Source organism: Galdieria sulphuraria (assembly GCF_000341285.1).
Source record: "Galdieria sulphuraria unplaced genomic scaffold scaf_9, whole genome shotgun sequence".
Lineage (NCBI taxonomy): Eukaryota > Rhodophyta > Bangiophyceae > Galdieriales > Galdieriaceae > Galdieria > Galdieria sulphuraria.
The window spans coordinates 18,458-37,847 of record NW_005178466.1 but is presented as its reverse complement, the minus strand read 5'-3'; the positions used below and the strand labels follow the sequence as shown (position 1 = coordinate 37,847).

Below are 19,390 nucleotides of genomic sequence, written 5' to 3'. Positions count from 1 at the left end.
TTTTGGCTTTGCCAAAGTAGACGTAGACATGGAAGTGCCTCTATTTCTTCCAAGTCTTGCTTTACGTTTTCTACTCCATAAAAACCAAGAAATTACTACGAAGCCTCCAATAAAATCCGATAACAAATGCCAGGACCAGTCATCGCAGTTTTCATTCTTGTATAAATGGTTAAGTAGTGATAGTGACTTCCAATACAGGTTCACCACTACGTTCTATGTGCCATTCCTTTACTACGGATACAGGTTGGAAATATCTCAGAATCGATGACCAGTGTGTATAAAAAGTTCCTTATCAAATTCCTAAAAAACATGTAAAAATACCCAAAATGTATATAATTTCTCCTATTTATGAATATTGGAGGCTCCTAAACTATATCCAATGCTAACGCAGTCAATACATAAATACTCCACCATAAAGCACTTCTTCTCATCAAATAGATGACTCGAATAGTAAAAAGGGGAACCATTTTTTATCATTCTTGCTCAAATATAGTGCATCAACTCCATTCAGTCCAACTTTTTCAAGGTAGACATGTAATAATGGATAGAGTTCATATCAGAACACTCTTCGAGAATTGCAACAACGACTCCAAAGGTAACATCATCATGACAACTATGTACTCAGATCCAAATGTCGTTTTCATCTTTCACATAATGTTAAACTACTCATTTCTATCTTCTTCAAAATTGAAGTTTCTCAAACTCCCTTCTTTTCGATTAACTATCTATAAGTTTCTGGCATGGTGAACATGGCAATGAGCAAAATAGAAAACAAAGTATCTTCGATGACCAAGAATCATTCACAAATATGGATGCACCTATGTAGGCACAAAGCAGCCCAAAGCTAATCATAAATTGATAAGAGTCTCTTCGCCATTCATATCTCAAGAGTTGAGAACTATGGGCATGTATGAAAATGTTTCAACTACTTTTTGCTCCAAGAACTCCTCTTCAAAGCATGAAACCAGTTATCATAGACTCCTTTTCCAGATGTCAAACTGTGATCCTTTGGCATGAATAACGCTGCTCTACTAATAACTCATTGATTCGTTCCATAAATAAAGTCTCCAATAGAAATGAAGACGCCTAAAATCAATGTCATACAAGGACCACCCTTTTTCGAATAATGTGTATGGATATTCTCACTTCATCCAAGAAAGCTTCCCATTGGGTAATATAGTCAGTCTTGCTTCTCTCCATTATCCTAAACAATTTCTGTATCTTGAGTTTTTCCTTGGAAAGTTTCTCTTAGAACTTTCGAAAGGAGTAGAGAGAGTTCCGAGAAATATAGATTGTTCATGAAAAGTTTGACCGCCGTCATTCTCTTGTGCATAAGTAAGTGAAATGTCCTCTATGGTTGATTCAAAGTTGAATTCTTAGAGATTATACTGAATTTAGCAAACAAAATTAATAACTTTCCTTAAAAGACGATTTACCATACATAAAGGCATTGGATGAATGAATACTTACTTTATTTTCATTGTAAATTTCGTTGGAGTAGAATCGTTCAAACTTGGCTATTGAAATATGACCTGAATAAGAGTCAAACATGATAGTGGCCAGACTCGAAAGAATTGAATCCTTATTTTCTTTAAATCCAATTGTTTGCTCATAAAACTAAGATACGTTGTCATCTTTATGGGAATGTTTCCGAAGGACTTGGTTCAATTGGCTTTACATTGTACTATCTCTACTCTAATCACTATCAGTGTTTTTTCAAAAAAACTTATGGCCAAAGTTGCTTTGATTATTCTAGGAATACTTTGCTTGGTCAAAGTATTCACTACTGGGAACAAGTACGCAAGGACATCTTTCTATAGTTTTCGACTGATTTCTTTTCTATAGGAAATGTATTGACTGCGGATCTAGCGGAGGTTGGCATATCCTCTGATACCTCACAAGAATTTTTGACATTAGTTTAGCTTATAATAACAGTAATACGTTGAGTGTTGATAATACAACAAGATATCTTGGAAGTGCGTATCGTCTTAGTGTACGTAGTCATAGAGACAAATTGTTTTCCTGGAAAGACTAACAAGTAGCATAGCAAAGGGTTGACGTTTCATATCTTTCTTTTGGTCAAGCAAAGAGAATAGTTGACGACGAGATCAGAAATTTTTGGAACAAATATTCGAGAGGAGATGGTATTCGAGTAGCCATCTTAGACTCTGGAGTGGAGGCTTCACAGTTAGACTCTTTACGTGTCATTCGTATGATTGACTGGACTAGTGACCAGGATAATTATGACTATTTGGGTCATGGGACACACATAGCCAGTATTCTTGGTAGTTCAGATAAAGACTGTCCTGGAGTTGCTCCTGCAGTCGAACTATTCATACATAAGATAATGAATAGAGACGGTTTAACGTATACTTCCTGGATCTTAGATGCTTTGAATGATGTATTGCTTTCTAATGTACATATTATATGCATGTCAATAGGTGGTGGTGATTATGAGGATCAACCTCTGATAGATAAGGCAAGTATATCGGTACAGTCCCCTTTTTATTTCATGTTCACTTTTGATAGATTCGAGAAGTAGTCGCCAATGGAGTCGTAATACTCACAGCTGCAGGCAATGATGGACCTTTATTTGGAACACATTCACATCCTTCTTCCATGAAAGAAGCCATAAGTATTGGTGCAGTTGATAGTCGTCATAAGATTGCTTCCTTTTCTTCAAGAGGAATGACTTTGGAAGAGCAACAGTTCCGAAAGATTGTAGATGACTCATCATTGCTTTTGATGAATCATTCTTATAACAAAATTACTGCTGATTCGCTATCCTTAGAACAATTTCTTGAATATACGCAAATAATCGGTCGACCAAAACCGGATGTTCTGGTTGAAGCTGTTACGATAGCATCTTCAGGTCTGAAATCAAAGACTGGAAACTGTGTTGGACTTAGTGGGTAATTATGTAGTTGTCTTTTTTGAAATGATTATGATGAAAGATGTCAGAACTTCTTATGGTGTACCTATATTGGCTGGATATTTATCATTACTCTTTTCTGCCATTCCATTTGAGTATCGTCTCTTCTATATGAATTTGGCTGGTGTTCGATATATACTTGGAGAAAGTTGTATTCCATTGTCCAACAATAGTATTTACGAGCAAGGAATGGGTTTGTTTGAATTTGGTTTGGCAAAGAAGAGAATCATTGCAAGTTTGGAAAGCATCCATTTATCTAGAAACAACAGATTTTCAAAACCATTTCACAGAAACAATATAGGAATTGAGGCATCCGTCTATCCTTTCCGACTCTTGTTCAACTCTTCCTTTGAAAGTTGTTCATTTTGGTGGCCACACTGTATCTTTGACTCTGATGGAGAGGCCAAGCCTCCCTTATCATTGCAGTTGAATCTTGTCATTTGCTTTCCATTATCGCCCATATTTTCAGTGAAAGCTATAAAATATGTTTCGGAATCTGGCGAGAAACCGTTATGGGATGTCAAAGAACTCTCTTCTTTCTGGCCTTTTGTTGGTATATTAAACTTGTTTATTGCATTTCCTCATACCACTGACTTGAATGATATGTCTTTGGGTAATAATAATAATAATATGAGAAGGATAAGAGGAAAGTTTTGTATTACTTTAACATCTTATGCCAGTGAAATGAAGTTGTCTACTCTTGTTCATTTAGATTGGTCTGTTCATCAGAAAGAGAAAAGGTAAATATGCAACTTGCAGAAAAGTCGCAGTGGAATCGAAATTTGTATAGGAAAATAATACTATGGGATGCTTTTCATCAAATTTCCTATCCGATTCCTTTTGTTCCTACTGACGATATTCAACATTCACAGTTATTATTGGACAGGTTTGGCGACCTACCATTCACGAACTTTAGGAACCTGTATCAAAGATTCACCTCTGGACCTTTTGATATGAAGACATTTTCTTATCCCTGGACGACTTTAGAGAAAATTTGGAATGAAAACAACTGTTCAGATGATTTAATAACTGCTCTGTTTTGTGTAGATCCCGAAGATTGGTTGGAAGATGAAGAAATCGATGCTGTAGATAGACTTGTATTTCATCACGGTTTAAGTTTGTTGCTTGTTGCTGAATGGTTTAACGAGGAAACTATGAATGACTTGCGATATTGGGATGCCAGTACCTCTCGTTGGTGGTCTCCTGTTGTGGGAGGTGCAAATATGCAAGGAATCAACAGTTTGGGAAGACGATTTGGTTTTTTGTTTGGTGATGTTGTTTTTGACGCTTCGTTGTGTACATCTTACGAGAGAGAACAAGCTTCAGATTATTCCACGCAAGACGATCCTTGTAATGGAACCCATTCTATAAGTTTCCAATCAGGAAACGGTTTCTACTTTGTACAAGAAGGTAGTCAAATATTGTTTGCTCATAACAAAAAGGATATTCGTAGAATATGGTCACAAGATGATAGGAATGATTTCGATAGTGCTATGGAAAGCATACCAATCCTGTCTCAGGAACAAGGCAACTACACAAGTTTGGAAAACGTTACTTGTGAAATAATTCTGGAACAAGATCTACCAGTGTTTTTATATCGCAGACATGGAAAAGGAAATCTGATTGTTTATGGAGATAGTAACTGCCTTGACTCTTCACTTTCAGAGGATTCTTCAAGTTGTATTGAAGATCTCTATCAAGTTGTTCGTTTGGTCACATCTCAATTGAATCTTTCTCTCATATTTCCTCATGTTGAGTACATTCATAGAAATACTTGTTTTCCATCAGCAGGAAAGATGTCCATGAATAGCTGGAATGGGACTCTATTAGAACCACATTCTTATCATTGGACCCGAAGAAGATCATCATCACTCTAATAAAACATGTTGGTTATTCAAGGAATAGCACTATCGTTGTGGATTGAAGTTATCACCAGTCTTTATGTTTTATATTCTGTAAAGAAATGGAATACGAAAAAATATAAAACTATAGCCTTTTTCTGTTGGGTACCTTGCTTTATCTTACTCCTTCTCGTACCCGACTTTTGTTTTAACAAAGACGATCAAATAGTGGCGTATATATTCTGTTATGCTGTCGTTTCCTGGTAACTGAATCTCACTTATTGCAATCACTTGTATTGAATAATGAGCGTTTAGGTGGAGTAGTTTCAAAGCTTTGGCTGTTTTATTGGGTCAACAACCTTTGCAGAATGCAAGTACACTATCCCTTCTACTCTGGATGTGGTTCCCGTTGACTATGAACGATAATTTAGATAAGGAAAAAGTCCGTTAATATCTTTTATTTTGGAGGAAAAGTTTTTCAATTCTTTTCTAGGTTTCAGAGACTACTTCTCAGTTTCTGTCTCGTTTTGCTCTCAAGTTAGTCCTGGTTTGGGGCTTTGTTAATAGTCTTGTCTTTATTCCCTCTTCACTCATTTGTCATATTATTTATGCGTTTTTGTTATATCTTTTTTGTTCTCTTCTATTGGATCTCTGTGCTGCCATCTGCAAGCCATGGTTTCCCTTGGATATTCACTTTGATAAGTAAGTTCCATAGAGTCTTTTTATTATTCATTGTACAAATGTTGCTCTTCATAGACCGTTTTTATCTAATAGTTTATCCGATTTTTGGTCCAGGCGTTGGAATGTTCAAGCTGCGAAGACTCTGTATTATACAGTTTATTTAAGTATTTGTCCCAATAATCAGCGTTATCCTCAATGGAGAAAACTAGTTGCAGTAATAAGTACTTTTATGGTCAGTGGCATTATGCATGAACTGGTAATTTTTTATTCTGTTTGTTTCTATTATTGTCTAATAACCTTTTGCCAAGTTATTATTCCGAATAAATGGAACGGTGACTGGACATTGGTTTATATTTTTTTCGTTACATGGTTTCTTACTAGTTATTGAAAAAATTGGCAAAAAGGTAATTAAGGAATGAAACAACATTGTGTCTTTTGACTGTTGCTTGTCGATATTAGATGATGTTTCGTTGTTCTGGCATGTTTGGTTCTATATTCGGACGAATATGGTGTCTTTGTCTATTGATAATCACATCTGAATATTTCTTTTGGCGTCCTATAATAGATAGTGGTTTGGTTGCAAAGGCGGTCTCTTTATTCGCAATAGATGAAAAACACTTGGAGCGCTATTTGAAACGATAGATAATGACTAGGAAGCCTTTTTGACTTGTTCCGTCTCCAAAGAACGACAGTAAGGTCCAGGTGGTTCCGATAACAGAGTTGTCTTTCCTTGAATACCTACACATTGGTGGCGACTATTTTGAGGACCAACTTTGACAGCTTTGTGATCACGCAGATTTTCCAGTACTTGTATCGCGCTTTCAACTGTCAAGTCTTCATAGTAATCGTCATTGACTTGCATCATAGGTGCATTGACACAAGCACCTAAGCACTCCACTTCTTCAAGGTGAAACATCATATCTGGACTGTTTCCGCCCGGTTCGAGGTTAAACTTGCTTTGGATAGCACGAAGAATATCATATGCGCCACGTATCATACAAGGAGTAGTGCAGCAAACCTGAACATTAAACTTCCCTATCGGTTCACGATAGAACATTGAATAGAATGTTACAACTTCATAAACTCTTATGGGGGGCATTTCCAAAATTTTTGCCACTTGATTCATAGCAGCCAATGGTATCCAACCACCACACTGTCGTTGTACTAGATCTAAAAGTGCAATAACTGCTGATGACTTGTAATTCCTTGGATACTTTTTTAGAATATTCTCAATTTTCTCATAATTCTCGTCTGTGAAGTCAAACGTGGTTTCTGCAGTGTTGCCTTCCCTATCAACGTGCTGCAATGGACGGGTTAGTACAGAATAAAATTCGGTTGAAAAGTTGAGAAACCTACAGATAAAGAACCTGTACTAAAGGACTTGCTTGGAGGGCTTTTTCTGCAGTTGAGAACGGAAAACACTCCGAAACTGTTGCTACCCCGCTGTTTGGATAGAATCTGAAATCCGTTGAAACCAGAAAGAAACGAAGAAGTTTGCTTGTACAGATGGAAGAGATTCATCACATTGCGCGCCATAGAAGAAGCGTCGTTGAAAGCAACTTGAAAAGGCAAAGTATTCCAAGTACTTGAAGAGCAATTCCTCTCTTCAATGGAAAGAAAATGGGATCGTTCAATATGAAAACGAAGCAACCAACATGAATTTGGAATTTTCTAATATTGTGCAACTTTTCTGATAGAGACTCATTTTCTAAAGAGATTGAACAAGGCTATTCCTTGAGAAAAGGTGATGCCTAATGAAAATGAACTGCGAGGAGAATAACGAAAACAACTGTCTTCATCGGAGAGTTCACGAGTCTCCAATCAATCTTTGTTAAAGAAATCCATTTTATACATTTATTATTTAATAGTTTCGACCACTTAACTTTAAAATTACTCTGCCAAATGAAGAGCGTTCTAATGCCGCTGCTCGTAAATCCTTCACTGCGTCTTCTACAAGCATCGCAGTCGTTTGTGCCTTGCAAGGCCTTTGATTAGCATGAAAAGTCTCAAATGAGGGTTCCATACTCTCATCTAAGGTACAGATAGCTCCTAAATTGTTTCTTGCATTTGGACCTTCGGGATATGCAGGAGCAGAAAAAACTGTAATTAGAAGAGGAAGTGTTTCAATGGAATCACAATCTGAGCTTGAGGCTCCCTTCTGTATGCTTTCAGAAAAAATTTCTTTCTTTCTTCTTCCAATTGTGACGAAATCGATAGAATGACCTTGTCTCAAACTAGGAAAGTCCTTCCTTTTCTCTCTGGCATCCGGACCTTCATGGGAACGAATCTTCAAAATATCATTAGAAAACTGCAGGTTATCGACAAGAAATGATAACTTACGATATAACTTAAATTATTATCGCGAAGGAATTGTTTGGTCATATCTGGGCCAAATGCTATTCCTGCACCACGCATACGGTTTGGTCCAAAACCGTAGATATAATCAGGATCTGACCATAGTATATCTTCCAGCGTTCCGGTAGGATCAGGAAGATTTCTTGGAATCTGTACAAGTTCCTTAAAAAATGGAACGATGAGCTTCAATTATAACTCTTACAAACAATGACATACCTTCAAGGTACCCAACTTTCCAGAAGAGTTACGAAACAGCCCTCCATGCAGAACAAGAACTCGTCTTTCATTATCTTCCAAAGGAGTCAAAAAGCGATACGATATCTTTTGGGGTTGAGTAAAGCTTTCGTCGGATCCTGCTCTAGAATTATTGGGAGAAGTGTCGGGCACTGAACCACATATAACATCCTGTTGAACAATTTTGGAGGCTACAGTAGATTTGTGCAAATAATGTCCGATATCTACACTTGATCCTAACGGTGTCTTCAATATAGCAAATTTTTTTCGACTTTTTGGAGTTGACACTACGGGAATAGTCGAGTTCTTCCACCATCCTTTCCATAAAGAACCAGCACGTTCACTTGCATTCATTCCATCTCTCTCAGAATGGCGTTCAGGAGAATCTCTATCGACTATATATGAAATATGATTCGAAACAACAGCAGCAACAGGTAGATGACAAAATAACTGCTGACAAGATAAATAAACCTTTACATTATATTTCTGTATACACTCCTTTCGAAATCCATATATGACATTGCAATACGACGTCTCATGATTTCCTCTCAAAAGAAATACTCTTCGTGGTTCCCACAACTTCAGTAGACAAAGAATCAACAAAACCTTGAAAGGAATAAGCCAATATCAACATGTCCATATCAAACCAACCTCTATTCCCCAACTTCCTCGGTCCACATAGTCTCCATTAAATAGCAGCGTATTCTTACAATTGGGATAGCCAGTATTCTCTAAAATACTAGAGAGATCATATAAGTGTCCATGAATATCACCTTTCTCCCAATAAGTGGCAATTTAAAATAACCATAAACCTTACCAATAATATGAACAACACCACCTTCTGGAACACGAACATCTAAAACGTTGGATTCCGCAGCAACGACTGAAATGGTATCTTTAATAATTTTCTTCGCATCGACCGTTGAAATAACAGTCTTGGTTAGTGAAACATCGTCCCTCCAACCCAACTAGTACAAGATTTCTTAGTAAAAGACTAGAGCTGAGTGACAGTGCTTCTTACTTCTTGAAATCTTCTTAACACTATGCGAATATACTCCCCATCGATATTTGAAGAACTAATGTAAGGGATTGTTCCAGCTGGTAAAATTCGACAAACAAACGGCTGCGCTGAAGATTCTCGTGCATCTCCTTCTTCCTTCGTGACTTGAGAAGTTTTCGTTGATATTTCTAGTTTTGGTGTAAGTTCTGTATAAGAGCCTTCCAACCCCACTTTTCCATCGTCAATCGCACAGTCTGATACCTCCGCTGCTAGTTCTTCAGAGTCCTCCCAAAAGAACAAATCGTTTTCACGGATAAATTCTTGCTCATGGTTGGCAACATGATTTATCCAGTCGTGTTCTACCGCTTCAAAAGCCTCTTCCGTGTCCGAAATTCTACCCAAAATCTCGGAGAATCTGTCTTGTTCACTTCCATCACTTTGGTCCTCCAATACTCTCAGGGAAGAGTTGTCTTGAAATCGTCTTAAATCCGGAACAGACACAGAATAGTGTACCTTTGTGAAGGTTTCCAGTCCCTCCCTTGTTTCAAGCGGCTCTGCAAACGCTTCTGCTGTATGTTTTCGTCGACTGTCTCTGTTTTGTTCCATTTTTGCTTCGTCTTCTTCAAAACTCCCTTGAACTGGTAGGGAATTCTTTCTTGGCTGCACATTTGCAAGAAAACGTTTCCACATATCTTTATAAAAACAGAGTTGAAGTGCAAAACCAAAGGCAATACCAAAAACAGGCTTTGCTCTACTTGTCCAATGGATTATCCAATTTGACAATGTGAAGTGGAATTGACATAACATATGAATAGCTTGAATCTTGTACATTCAACTAGTCTGTTATAGTATAATTGGTTCAAAAAGAATGAAGATGGTATCGTGTTTACATTTCCTAGTCGCCGGGGCGATTACGAGTCCAGAATTTAGTTGCGTGATCGTTACTTGAAGAAACCTAAAGCCGCATAAACGAAAAAGCAAAAGTAGCCATAAAGAAACCTACCAAAATGTGACCTATTGGATGCCAGTTAAGGTCCCATACCGCTGATTCATGTGCATCAGGAATAACTGCGGCAGGTTCGTTTGCACCTACAAGCCAAAAGAAAATACAACAGTCCCAACCCCCCGAAACAAACAAAGTTTCGTGATATGGATGCCACTGACAACTAGTAACCTATTCAACAAGTTCAATTGCCGTGTTCGATCAATTGGAGGCTAAACTATACTTCTCGTTTGTGACCTCGAAAAGTTTGCAATTCTTGCATCATTCTTATATCGTATAGTTTTATAAGTTGGTCACGTCCACAAGTTGCCAGCCAATAACCATTACGATTCCATCTTACTTTTTCAACTGTATTTTTATGACCATGTAAAGTTGTCAAGTTGCGACCAGTTTTGGCATCCCAAATTTTAACTAATGAATCCTATACAACCAAATCAAACCAATTACTTTGATAATGAACTAGCGACATGCCTTGGAGCCTGAAGCAATAATAGGAAATTGAGGGTGCCATTCAATGCAGCGTACATCCCTTTATAAGAAAATCAGACGACTACTTCATATCATTCATTCATCTTCCTACCAGCCATGTCCTTTCAATTGTCTTTCTTCATCACACGCTGTAAAGTCCTTTGCCTCTGCAGTTCTCAAAAAGTCCCATATCTTTATAGTGCCATCATCAGAGCAAGTAGCAAACTTCAAGTCCGAAACTGCAAAAGTAATATCTCTTAAAAGAATAAATATAACATAGAATTGGCATAAGTGAGAAGCTTTCATACCTAATGGCCTCCTCATGAGCTACAAAAGCTTTCAAGTTGTTCATATTTGATTGCCAATATTTTACAATTCCTTTGTGATCTCCAGTGAGCATCCAATTTTCATCATGGCTCCAAATCATAGTCCTGACCTTCTCCGGTGTGTTTAGAAGGGCTAAAAAAATAGTTTTAAACATACTGCCGAGTCATGAGCTTGAAGTATGGTCTCAAAATTGAAGGTAAAGCCATTCCATAAAGTAAACTCGCCAGTGCTCGCACCTAACATTCTGTGAAACACATCTTCAACAACAAAACAAACTTCCGACCTGTAATAAGTCGACGACCTTCTGGAGTCCAACGACAAGTATTAATAGGACAGCGGACTTTGTTGATCGAAGTATGTACAAACTTGGTACAAACAGAAGAAATTGGCATATTATCCATATAAGGTGCTTGTGGTGGCAATAAATTGGGAATATACTCCGCCGTGGGTTGTAAAGTCTTTTCTCTTTAGATTTAGAACTTGATGGATTACATCTACTTACGGGAACATCTTTTTCAGTTTCTTGACCAGGCTATAAAAATGAGGAAGATTTATAAACTGCAGGCATAAACTTACTCTATCCAACATCCAACGCATTGAGGAATTGTTAAAGTCGACAGTTCTTCTCACCACTGCTTTCCGCATTCGCTTCCCATCAAATATTTCCCTCGAAGCCTACGTTGATCAGTCCATACAATTAATAGAGAAAGCAGAGTAACTTACAGGAGCTTTCGCATAGTGAGGTTGTCTAGTTTCCATGTATGCGGAGTCATTTGGCGTTGACATGCTTTCCCTCAACAACTGGGAATTGACGCAATTTTGACGCAGAGAAGAAGGAATACCAGTTGTAGCAAACGATTATTTTCATTTGCCATAGATGGATCCTGTAAAAGTGGTCGAGGAACAATTTCAACGGCACGATTTTGATTCTGACGAAAGATGGAAAGTGTTTAGAGACAACGCTTTGACGACTGGATCTGAGGAACATTTAAAACGAGTTTACTTCAGGCGCTATGTCAACCACGAGCTTCCCTTGAGAAATAGCCAAACAGCCCAAAACAATCAAGAAACTTTGTCGACGAGTTCTTCTCCAGACACTCCAGACTCATCCTCCGCAGGTCCTTCGTTGAATTGGAGAAGTGTTGTCAATTACGCGCGATCACTGTTTTCCAGAGATTTTGTCCAGCATATGAGAAGGTTCACAAGTTCAAATTCTCTACCGAGAGCTATTTCTACCTTGCTTTGTTTGCTACAATTATTGACTATCTGGAAAGCATTCTTATTTCTGTTAGACCAGAATAAGAAAAATTTCCTAGCAGCCTTTCAATTTGCGTTTTTCGCCAACATATGTTCATTATTGCAGGTTGTTGGAGTAAGTTGAGCGTCTCCAGAGTGTAATGATCTTTGACACGTGCTAAGGTTCCTCAAATAAGTAGGCAGTGGTTCCAGAGTCTTGTCTATCATGAGGACTTTGCCTTCATATTATATTGTTTTGTTCAACGCTCAATCACGCCACCGAGCACAGGTATGTTGTTTCTTGCACTAGTGACATTGATTATTTGAGACTTTATTAGTTTCTCTCATTCCCATTGCCTGCCGTGCAACGGTCTCGGCTTGTGAACTCTTATCGACTTTGCTTCCTTCTATCACTCCCACTTTATATTATAGCCTTGCTGACCTCTTTCAGTTCATTTTGCACAGTAGAGACACTATTTATCTACTTTCAGCCATTACGGAAATTATCCTGTTCCCTGTTATTCTTTTCCGATCCATCCAGTAAGTGCTAGCAGATATACTTCAAATGGAGCAGTTTACTAAAGTGATATCTAGAGTTCCACAAAATCTGTTTAGTCTATTTCCTTATTCTTTTTTCTTAAGATTGCGTTTCAACTTTTCATCACATGCACAACTTGCATGGAGAATAGTAGATAGTCGTTTGGAGCCGCTAGTCCAGAATTATATGCCGTTAAGCTGGAGACCTTACTATTACCGTTTGAAAAATTTCGTTCGAGGCTTAAGTAGGCTTCGATAGAATTTTATAGACACTTTTGAAACATGGAACGAAGTAAATCTATCAACATTTGTTTGCTCTAGTAGCAGTGTGTGAAAGGGATCAGCATTTACATACAAGTGTCTCAGAAGCTCACACATTTTAAACTAGAAATACTCTGTAAATGGTTCATGCAAATTTGTGAACAAATAAGAAATAACTTTAAACCAAAAGTTTATGAAATTTCATCCAACCCAATTGACTTCCCAATCAGTTAAGAATAATATCTTCTCACTGAAGTGCCGATGCAGCTCCCACTATTTCTGCGAGTTCCTGTGTAATTGCAGCTTGACGGGCTCGATTCAATTCAAGTGTCAATGTTTTCTGAGTTTCAAATAAATATGTATATAGAAAGAAAAACAACAAAGCGTCCTCACCGCCAACTCCTTTGCATTGTCCGATGCTGAAGACATTGCGCTCATTCGACTCGCCAACTCTGATGCAAATGACTCTTGAAGAGTTCTTAAAATCTGCAGCCAATAATTGAGTATTTAAAACACGATATGCAATAACCTACTTGGCCATTAAGATAAAGTGGTAAAATAGCACTCAGGATTTGCAAAGGATCTTGCTCAAAAATCATATCTCTGGGAAAATCTCGTGGTTCAGACCCAGGTATCTGAGACCTCTCCAACTGGAACTTTCCACCTCTTGTTCTCAACTGAAATATTTCATCACCCTTTTTAAATATGTTGAGATCGGAAATTTTCAGCCTTAAACGAAAACTACCTTTGACTCTAAACCTGAGGGATTCAAGGGAAGCAAGGTGCGAATGGAAGGTTGCGAAGATATCAATGATACAAAGCGGGTGTATAAGAGTTCTACTCGGTCCACTTCACCAGATAAAAACTCAGCCAGTAGATACTCTGATATCTCAGTTGCGCTCTCTGCTGTTGGAGACTGTCCTACTCTCAAGTATTTTCGAATAGGGTATCCTCTCCTTTTGAAGAACTGATATCCTTTCGCACCAATACAAACGAGCTCTGCATTAATACCTTCCTTCTTCAGTTCCGCCAGCCTGTTTTCGGTCCTTTTTATAATATATGAATTGTACGAACCACAGAGTCCTCTGTCTCCAGTAATTACAACCAAAACCAAGGTATGAGGGGTTCGCTCCTTCAACAACGGTAAATCTACCAACTCTTTCTTCAATCTTAAAATTAGCCCTCCTAGAACCTAGAAACAGTTCATATCAAGCCAAAACCCAAAACAGTAGAATACCTTTTGAAGATTCTCCGAAAAAGGGCGCGTACTCAACACTGCCTCCTGAGCTCTTCTTACTTTGGCTGCAGCAACTAGTCTCATGGCCTCTGTTATTTTCTGTGTATTCTTTATCGAGCTTATTCGACTGCGAATGGTCACAAGCTTTCCATCCATGTCAACGTTAAGGACACGCGGAACACAAGTTGTGTGCCGGAGGGTCCTGTATGTAAAGCACGAACGATGTCTTCTGCAACCAAACGCAAAACTTCAAAAAAAACTCTATAAGCTACCTTTAAAAATATGGTCAAACCTACCAAGTTCCTTCTTGTCCTCTCAAAGCCTTTCCAGAATAGAAAGAGTTTAATAGGAATGCTACTTCACTGAACATGACACCAAAATAGCAATCACAGAAAATGGCTATGGAGAGCACAATAGCAATCTTCTCTCATGGCGGAGGTTGGTTTTCAGGGAAAATGTGATAACAGAAACCTTTCCATAATCAACATTTCCTTCGCAAATAAAGAAATTATTTTGGTAGACTTGAACACAAAACGTTTGAAATTTTGAAATCCACAGTACGTACTGGTTTAAAAAGTGCCACGACTATTCTACTCAAGAAACGACATTTCTCAGCAGATGAGTTTATTCTGCAGAAATACAGAGACTTGCAGATGCATATGTTTGATATCTCCAACAAAAACATTTCACATAAATATGAAAATATTAACAATTACATGTCCGCTAAACACAATACGAGACCAACATGTAACCAAGATATGAGTTCTGCAGACTTCTTAATGGCGAAACCTTAAAAAGTCAAAATAACTTTTACAATATCTACATATTGGTGTGTATCAATCCTCAAGATAGTTGCAAAGGTCGATTTCGAATATAAAAGTCTCCTGACTACCTTTGAAACGTAGCATACCGGAACGAGCAATCCGTATGGAAACACTGAAAACCAAGGCAAAGTCTTACGACTACAGATTTAACCATAAGTACCTGTCGTAAATAGACTAAAAAAACTCTACGTCTGACAGTAAACAAATTGTTAGCCAAAACTAACTTCGGGGCTTAGTCAACAGGCTATCTTCCTGCGTCACACGGAACTGTGGAGTAGTATCTGAAACGGATACGTATACCTTCCACTGACCACTTTCGACGCCTCCTCGATACTCTAAACGTTCTATAACTGTAGCAGGTAAAGTATTTATGAGCTCTTTCAACTTGTCCCTCGGTAACGAGACAAACTCGCTCTTCTTCAAAGGCTTGACACTGACCGCAACTGACCGCTTCGTTTCAGCTCCCTTTCTAATATTCCTCTCTCTCGACGAATTTGTTTTTGCACTCTTTTTTGATTCTTTCTGATGTATCTCAACAACTCTTTTATTAGATCCATTCACAACTCTTGTTAACCTTCTGGTAACTACCATGCAATCAAAACAAAGAATGAATTGCTTTCAATCTCCTGAAACAAAAGAATCCCAGTCCTACATACGCCACAAACCCCCAAACCTTATTTGTACTATGGACAATATGTTAGTTTTGCTATTGACAAATCAACCATTCTATAGTTCGAATGACCGTCTTTTTCAAAACTTATTAAGCCTTTTCTTAATATTTTCAACGCAATGTCGCTGGTCAAACGGTATTAACTTTCAAAATTTGTTGAGTTTCCATGGCTTGATAGCTTTAGAGACACCGAATATATACCGTCACCTACTCTGCATACAAAAGTGTATGCTATCTTGCTCAACTGAAACACATTTGAAACAAAGAAAACCACCACAGTTGCAACAACATGCAAAAAGCCAAGAAGCAATCTGTTTCCTTTCCCAAACGAAACGATAAGCACACTCGACCACTTTATAGGAACAGAAGACTCTTCTTGTCTCGTGGAAGACTCAAGACACCAATCTGTTCCATTATGCAAAACTCCTTCTCTGTGTCTTTCTAGTACTAGATTTCTCTCCCCTTCTGTTAAAAGAATTTTCTCAGTGTCCTGTAACCACTCTGCAATAAGTGCACTCTTTTCGATAATGAACGTCTTTTCACAGGAAGAAACTACAACATTTGCGTCCTTCCCAGCATTTGCTTCGACAAGAGGCATCTTTAACTTTTTACCCCCCAATTCTCTTGTGACTGTCGGTCCACCAATAGCAGGAAAGTCAAAGCTAAAAAGAAAAAGTTTGGGGAAAGACAAGTTCAAGGAAAATATACTGCACTGTACGTGTGGTCGCAAGTAAGCAGGAAAGCGAGGGCCATTTCCGTTTCCCAAAAACCGTCCAACGCGAACAGCTTTTTTTAGTTGAGCTCCAACAAAACTTTTGCAACTTGCAGGAAATACCAAAAACGATAACGCCATCTCTTCTTCTTAACTACACTAATAAATTTTGGTATCTATGACTTCTGACTTGGTTCCCTTTAGGTATGAATTTCTGAGACTCGTTTCTTCAACCAAAAGGTTCCGAAATTTTCCAAATTTGTTCTTCAGAATCTTGCAATGGTTTCGTATTCCTTAGTCTTGAACGCACAGAATATTCTTAATATATATCTATAGAATTCACCGAAAGCAGTTGATAAAGATTCGGTGTTCATCTAACTTAGAATTTTATCCTCCATAGAACAATTAGATTATTTAATGGTATTTGGCTTTGTTTCTTTTCTACCATCGAAGGTGGCCTTTGGGTGTCATACTGTTATTTCGACGCTAAAGGGTCTGCGCATTACTTTTCTTGTTCCAACTCAGCTTAGTAGAAAGAACACAAGCAGTCTAAGAAATTTTTCAACGACTATTCGAAAGCAGCATATTTGCCTGGACGCTTCACAAGAGATGGCGAATATGAAGAATTTCAAGATAGCGCTTTGTCAGATTTTATCTTCGGACAATAAAGATGCCAATATATTGAAAGCCTTGGAGGCAGTTGATGAGGCAGCTAAAAGAGGAGCTGAACTGGTTGTTCTTCCAGAGTGCTTCAATTCTCCTTATGATAACTCTGCTTTTCTCTTGTCTATGCTGAAGAAATTCCTGAGCCCGGAGCGTCGATATCTGAAAAATTCAAAACTTGCTTTGCACTTTCAGAAGCAGCGAGGAAGAATCATGTTTACCTAGTCGGGGGTTCTATCCCGGAAAGAGATGGCTCCAAACTGTACAACTGTTCCCCAGTGTTTTCTCCAAAAGGAGAGTTACTTGCCAAACATCGCAAAATTCATCTCTTTGATGTCGACGTTCCAGGTGGAATTCGTTTCTTTGAATCAGAAACTTTATCTCCTGGTAACTGCATTACTGTTGTGAGGACTGAGTTAGGAAATATTGGTGTTGCAATTTGCTATGATATCCGATTTCCAGAGTTATCCATGGCAATGGCACGAGAAGGTGCCTGCATACTTTGCCTTCCGGCAGCTTTCAACATGACTACAGGTCCGGCTCACTGGGAATTGTTGATGCGTTCTCGTGCACTCGACAATCAGATGTACGTTGCTGCATGTGGACCTGCTAGAAATGAAAGTGCAAGTTATCAAGCTTGGGGTCATTCGATGATAGCAAGTCCTTGGGGAGATATTGTCATTAGCACGGAGTTTCAAGAAGTAGGTGTTTTTGGGTACTATTCTTGTAACGTAATGATTAAGAAACTCAAATAGGACCTTCTCATTTCAGAAGTGAAAAAGGAGCTTGTGCAAAAGACAAGGGTTTCGATTCCCCTCTCTAAACAGCGTCGCTCCGATTTGTATGAGCTTCAATATTCTTTGAAATCAATGTAAGAATTGTTCAAAACGCAAAGTTTCTTTGTGATAGCAAAATACTTTGTAATCGTGAACAAACAACCAGCTTTTGGATATCGAACTATTCCATTGGCCATCTCTCATTCAGAATAGTGAAAGGCAATGGTTTTGCACTTTTCAAAAACTACAAATACAAAAACAACTTCATTCACGAGAAAACAAGTTAGAGTGCGTTTTCACTTTACGCAGCCTTTGCTTTCTCCTTTGGAATTGCACCCTCCAAAACCATTCTACACGCTTTTGTAATATCTTCGATGGAAGGCTTTGCCAATGCCTCAATGTTCTCAGCATATGGCATGGGAACATCAGCACCAGTCACTCTTTGCATTGGTGCATCCAAATAATCGAAAGCATCGCTTTCAAAAATACTTGCTGCAATCTCTGAGCCAACTCCAAAGAAGGGAAAGCCTTCCTCAACTGTTACAAGACGATGAGTTTTCTTAACTGATCTAATAATGGTTCCCCTATCCATAGGTCGAATTGAACGAAGATTGATAACTTCACATTCTATGCCCTCTGATGCAAGTTTATCTGCCACTTGCAGGCAAAAACCAACCAGTTTGGAAAATGACACCATAGTAAGGTGGTTTCCTTCGCGCATAATCTTCGCTTTGCCAATTGGAATTAAGAAATCCTTGCTTAGAACTTCGTCGCTTAGATCAAACGCTTTACCATACATAATTTCATTCTCTAGAACCACAACAGGATTATCATCTCTGATCGCAGACTTTAAAAGACCCCGACAGTCTTCTGCGTCATAGGGAGCAACTACCTTTAAACCAGGTACGGCTCCGTACCAAGCAGCATAGCACTGAGAGTGTTGTGCTGCTACGGCCGCAGCAGCTCCATTAGGACCTCGAAATACAATAGGAACTTTGATCTGGCCTCCGCACATATAATGCGTCTTCGCTGCTGAGTTGATGATCTGATCGATGGCCTGCATTGCAAAGTTAAAAGTCATGAACTCACAAATAGGTCGCAACCCATTAAACGCAGCTCCTACAGCCAAACCAGTGAAACCCTTAAAAGTAAAGTTAGAACCTCCCTTTCAGTCATCAATTCACCCAACCAACCATCTCCGAGATCGGAGTATCAACTATGCGCCTAGAACCATACTTTTCGTACAAACCTCGGGTAACTTTGTATGCACCTTGATATTGTCCTACCTCTTCTCCAATGATGCAGACTCTCTCGTCCCTTTCAAGCTCTTCATCAAGAGCACTGTTTAGGGCGTCACGACACATAACCTGAAGGATGGTTCAGTGTTGCATCCAAAAGCACACATGATTACAAACATTAGAAGCTTGAGAAAGACTTGTTAAGTGAAAATGTCGACAAGAACCTCTCGGCTCGTTGAGTAAAAAGTTTTTTAAACCGGTTCTGAAGATTTTGAGATATTTGGCACTCATCTTAATAGAAAAATCAATAATGAACTGTGTCAATTGTGCTGTATTTCATATTATTTTTATAAAAGCTTCTTATGAACTTTTATTTTCCAGTTGAAGAGATACTT

General features: G+C 38.4%; 11 protein-coding genes across 12 annotated transcripts; 4 read left to right on the top strand and 7 right to left on the bottom strand.

Moving 5' to 3' along the window:
• Positions 1-1,627: 1,627 nt before the first annotated feature.
• Positions 1,628-4,932, top strand: Gasu_14550 (membrane-bound transcription factor protease, site 1). Its single transcript, XM_005707672.1, has 7 exons — positions 1,628-1,796; positions 1,846-1,874; positions 1,923-1,993; positions 2,048-2,491; positions 2,530-2,912; positions 2,962-3,672; positions 3,723-4,932. Exons 1-7 carry the CDS (start codon positions 1,639-1,641, stop codon positions 4,807-4,809), a joined length of 2,883 nt encoding a protein of 960 aa, XP_005707729.1. The 5' UTR covers positions 1,628-1,638; the 3' UTR covers positions 4,810-4,932.
• Positions 4,933-4,987: 55 nt separating this feature from the next.
• On the top strand, positions 4,988-5,932 carry Gasu_14540 (uncharacterized protein). The gene is made up of 5 exons (XM_005707671.1): positions 4,988-5,036; positions 5,089-5,215; positions 5,267-5,475; positions 5,530-5,710; positions 5,763-5,932. Exons 2-5 carry the CDS (start codon positions 5,171-5,173, stop codon positions 5,871-5,873), a joined length of 546 nt encoding a protein of 181 aa, XP_005707728.1. The 5' UTR covers positions 4,988-5,036; positions 5,089-5,170; the 3' UTR covers positions 5,874-5,932.
• A 49-nt stretch (positions 5,933-5,981) lies between these two features.
• On the bottom strand, positions 5,982-7,117 carry Gasu_14530 (NADH dehydrogenase (ubiquinone) flavoprotein 2). The gene is made up of 2 exons (XM_005707670.1): positions 6,811-7,117; positions 5,982-6,754 (listed from the first exon to the last, which is right to left on the bottom strand). Exons 1-2 carry the CDS (start codon positions 6,988-6,990, stop codon positions 6,104-6,106), a joined length of 831 nt encoding a protein of 276 aa, XP_005707727.1. The 5' UTR covers positions 6,991-7,117; the 3' UTR covers positions 5,982-6,103.
• A 175-nt stretch (positions 7,118-7,292) lies between these two features.
• Gasu_14520 (serine/threonine protein phosphatase) lies at positions 7,293-9,897 on the bottom strand. The gene is made up of 6 exons (XM_005707669.1): positions 9,065-9,897; positions 8,861-9,011; positions 8,695-8,816; positions 8,026-8,649; positions 7,795-7,971; positions 7,293-7,741 (listed from the first exon to the last, which is right to left on the bottom strand). The coding sequence occupies exons 1-6, from the start codon at positions 9,872-9,874 to the stop codon at positions 7,316-7,318; spliced, it is 2,310 nt and encodes a 769-aa protein (XP_005707726.1). The 5' UTR covers positions 9,875-9,897; the 3' UTR covers positions 7,293-7,315.
• Positions 9,898-9,906: 9 nt separating this feature from the next.
• Positions 9,907-11,607, bottom strand: Gasu_14510 (hypothetical protein). Of its 2 annotated transcripts, none has more exons than XM_005707667.1 (11): positions 11,565-11,607; positions 11,418-11,516; positions 11,344-11,373; positions 11,125-11,299; positions 10,998-11,077; positions 10,823-10,953; positions 10,627-10,770; positions 10,518-10,575; positions 10,270-10,467; positions 10,047-10,217; positions 9,907-9,998 (listed from the first exon to the last, which is right to left on the bottom strand). In XM_005707667.1, exons 1-11 carry the CDS (start codon positions 11,598-11,600, stop codon positions 9,939-9,941), a joined length of 1,182 nt encoding a protein of 393 aa, XP_005707724.1. In that variant the 5' UTR covers positions 11,601-11,607; the 3' UTR covers positions 9,907-9,938. The 2 variants fall into 2 exon arrangements, with proteins under 2 accessions (XP_005707724.1, XP_005707725.1); XM_005707668.1 differs by having other exon boundaries at positions 10,823-10,950.
• A 10-nt stretch (positions 11,608-11,617) lies between these two features.
• Gasu_14500 (uncharacterized protein) lies at positions 11,618-12,972 on the top strand. The gene is made up of 4 exons (XM_005707666.1): positions 11,618-12,213; positions 12,261-12,366; positions 12,416-12,617; positions 12,672-12,972. The coding sequence occupies exons 1-4, from the start codon at positions 11,719-11,721 to the stop codon at positions 12,871-12,873; spliced, it is 1,005 nt and encodes a 334-aa protein (XP_005707723.1). The 5' UTR covers positions 11,618-11,718; the 3' UTR covers positions 12,874-12,972.
• Positions 12,973-12,986: 14 nt separating this feature from the next.
• Gasu_14490 (F-type H+-transporting ATPase subunit gamma) lies at positions 12,987-14,527 on the bottom strand. Its single transcript, XM_005707665.1, has 6 exons — positions 14,409-14,527; positions 14,113-14,359; positions 13,621-14,067; positions 13,409-13,570; positions 13,269-13,361; positions 12,987-13,215 (listed from the first exon to the last, which is right to left on the bottom strand). The coding sequence occupies exons 1-6, from the start codon at positions 14,480-14,482 to the stop codon at positions 13,123-13,125; spliced, it is 1,116 nt and encodes a 371-aa protein (XP_005707722.1). The 5' UTR covers positions 14,483-14,527; the 3' UTR covers positions 12,987-13,122.
• Positions 14,528-14,656: 129 nt separating this feature from the next.
• Gasu_14480 (uncharacterized protein) lies at positions 14,657-15,687 on the bottom strand. The gene has a single exon (XM_005707664.1). It carries the CDS (start codon positions 15,525-15,527, stop codon positions 15,156-15,158), a length of 372 nt encoding a protein of 123 aa, XP_005707721.1. The 5' UTR covers positions 15,528-15,687; the 3' UTR covers positions 14,657-15,155.
• A 2-nt stretch (positions 15,688-15,689) lies between these two features.
• Gasu_14470 (uncharacterized protein) lies at positions 15,690-16,597 on the bottom strand. Its single transcript, XM_005707663.1, has one exon. It carries the CDS (start codon positions 16,457-16,459, stop codon positions 15,746-15,748), a length of 714 nt encoding a protein of 237 aa, XP_005707720.1. The 5' UTR covers positions 16,460-16,597; the 3' UTR covers positions 15,690-15,745.
• Positions 16,598-16,717: 120 nt separating this feature from the next.
• On the top strand, positions 16,718-17,972 carry Gasu_14460 (nitrilase). The gene is made up of 3 exons (XM_005707662.1): positions 16,718-17,135; positions 17,177-17,682; positions 17,737-17,972. The coding sequence occupies exons 1-3, from the start codon at positions 16,736-16,738 to the stop codon at positions 17,854-17,856; spliced, it is 1,026 nt and encodes a 341-aa protein (XP_005707719.1). The 5' UTR covers positions 16,718-16,735; the 3' UTR covers positions 17,857-17,972.
• Positions 17,973-17,996: 24 nt separating this feature from the next.
• On the bottom strand, positions 17,997-19,327 carry Gasu_14450 (pyruvate dehydrogenase E1 component subunit beta). Its single transcript, XM_005707661.1, has 3 exons — positions 19,173-19,327; positions 18,951-19,124; positions 17,997-18,898 (listed from the first exon to the last, which is right to left on the bottom strand). The coding sequence occupies exons 1-3, from the start codon at positions 19,284-19,286 to the stop codon at positions 18,059-18,061; spliced, it is 1,128 nt and encodes a 375-aa protein (XP_005707718.1). The 5' UTR covers positions 19,287-19,327; the 3' UTR covers positions 17,997-18,058.
• Between the last annotated feature and the right edge of the window lie 63 nt (positions 19,328-19,390).

Excerpts from the sequence above, each read along its gene's own strand:
- Gasu_14550 (XM_005707672.1), top strand. The coding sequence starts at position 1,639 with ATGGGAATGTTTCCGAAGGACTTGGTTCAATTGGCTTTACATTGTACT. Across the intron at positions 1,797-1,845 it reads GTATTCACTACTGGGAACAA|GAAATGTATTGACTGCGGAT; the intron begins GTACGCAAGGAC and ends TCTTTTCTATAG. Across the intron at positions 2,492-2,529 it reads TAGATAAGGCAAGTATATCG|ATTCGAGAAGTAGTCGCCAA; the intron begins GTACAGTCCCCT and ends CACTTTTGATAG.
- Gasu_14540 (XM_005707671.1), top strand. The coding sequence starts at position 5,171 with ATGTGGTTCCCGTTGACTATGAACGATAATTTAGATAAGGAAAAA. Across the intron at positions 5,216-5,266 it reads ATAATTTAGATAAGGAAAAA|GTTTCAGAGACTACTTCTCA; the intron begins GTCCGTTAATAT and ends ATTCTTTTCTAG. Across the intron at positions 5,711-5,762 it reads GTGGCATTATGCATGAACTG|TTATTATTCCGAATAAATGG; the intron begins GTAATTTTTTAT and ends CCTTTTGCCAAG.
- Gasu_14530 (XM_005707670.1), bottom strand. The coding sequence starts at position 6,990 with ATGGCGCGCAATGTGATGAATCTCTTCCATCTGTACAAGCAAACTTCT. Across the intron at positions 6,755-6,810 it reads TTAGTACAGGTTCTTTATCT|CACGTTGATAGGGAAGGCAA; the intron begins GTAGGTTTCTCA and ends CGTCCATTGCAG.
- Gasu_14520 (XM_005707669.1), bottom strand. The coding sequence starts at position 9,874 with ATGTACAAGATTCAAGCTATTCATATGTTATGTCAATTCCACTTCACA. Across the intron at positions 9,012-9,064 it reads TGTTAAGAAGATTTCAAGAA|TTGGGTTGGAGGGACGATGT; the intron begins GTAAGAAGCACT and ends ATCTTGTACTAG. Across the intron at positions 8,650-8,694 it reads GAGGAAGTTGGGGAATAGAG|GTTTTGTTGATTCTTTGTCT; the intron begins GTTGGTTTGATA and ends ATTCCTTTCAAG.
- Gasu_14510 (XM_005707667.1), bottom strand. The coding sequence starts at position 11,600 with ATGGAAACTAGACAACCTCACTATGCGAAAGCTCCT. Across the intron at positions 10,771-10,822 it reads GCTCATGAGGAGGCCATTAG|AGATATTACTTTTGCAGTTT; the intron begins GTATGAAAGCTT and ends TATTCTTTTAAG. Across the intron at positions 9,999-10,046 it reads ATCCAATAGGTCACATTTTG|GTTTCTTCAAGTAACGATCA; the intron begins GTAGGTTTCTTT and ends ATGCGGCTTTAG.
- Gasu_14500 (XM_005707666.1), top strand. The coding sequence starts at position 11,719 with ATGGATCCTGTAAAAGTGGTCGAGGAACAATTTCAACGGCACGATTTT. Across the intron at positions 12,214-12,260 it reads CATTATTGCAGGTTGTTGGA|GTTCCTCAAATAAGTAGGCA; the intron begins GTAAGTTGAGCG and ends ACACGTGCTAAG. Across the intron at positions 12,367-12,415 it reads AATCACGCCACCGAGCACAG|TTTCTCTCATTCCCATTGCC; the intron begins GTATGTTGTTTC and ends AGACTTTATTAG.
- Gasu_14490 (XM_005707665.1), bottom strand. The coding sequence starts at position 14,482 with ATGTTCAGTGAAGTAGCATTCCTATTAAACTCTTTCTATTCTGGAAAG. Across the intron at positions 14,360-14,408 it reads AGAGGACAAGAAGGAACTTG|TTTTGCGTTTGGTTGCAGAA; the intron begins GTAGGTTTGACC and ends TTTTTTTTGAAG. Across the intron at positions 13,362-13,408 it reads CACTTTATCTTAATGGCCAA|ATTTTAAGAACTCTTCAAGA; the intron begins GTAGGTTATTGC and ends TATTGGCTGCAG.
- Gasu_14480 (XM_005707664.1), bottom strand. The coding sequence starts at position 15,527 with ATGGTAGTTACCAGAAGGTTAACAAGAGTTGTGAATGGATCTAATAAA.
- Gasu_14470 (XM_005707663.1), bottom strand. The coding sequence starts at position 16,459 with ATGGCGTTATCGTTTTTGGTATTTCCTGCAAGTTGCAAAAGTTTTGTT.
- Gasu_14460 (XM_005707662.1), top strand. The coding sequence starts at position 16,736 with ATGGTATTTGGCTTTGTTTCTTTTCTACCATCGAAGGTGGCCTTTGGG. Across the intron at positions 17,136-17,176 it reads GAAATTCCTGAGCCCGGAGC|AAGCAGCGAGGAAGAATCAT; the intron begins GTCGATATCTGA and ends TTGCACTTTCAG. Across the intron at positions 17,683-17,736 it reads TTAGCACGGAGTTTCAAGAA|GACCTTCTCATTTCAGAAGT; the intron begins GTAGGTGTTTTT and ends AAACTCAAATAG.
- Gasu_14450 (XM_005707661.1), bottom strand. The coding sequence starts at position 19,286 with ATGAGTGCCAAATATCTCAAAATCTTCAGAACCGGTTTAAAAAACTTT. Across the intron at positions 19,125-19,172 it reads GTCTTTCTCAAGCTTCTAAT|GTTATGTGTCGTGACGCCCT; the intron begins GTTTGTAATCAT and ends ACCATCCTTCAG. Across the intron at positions 18,899-18,950 it reads ATACTCCGATCTCGGAGATG|GGTTTCACTGGTTTGGCTGT; the intron begins GTTGGTTGGGTG and ends TTTACTTTTAAG.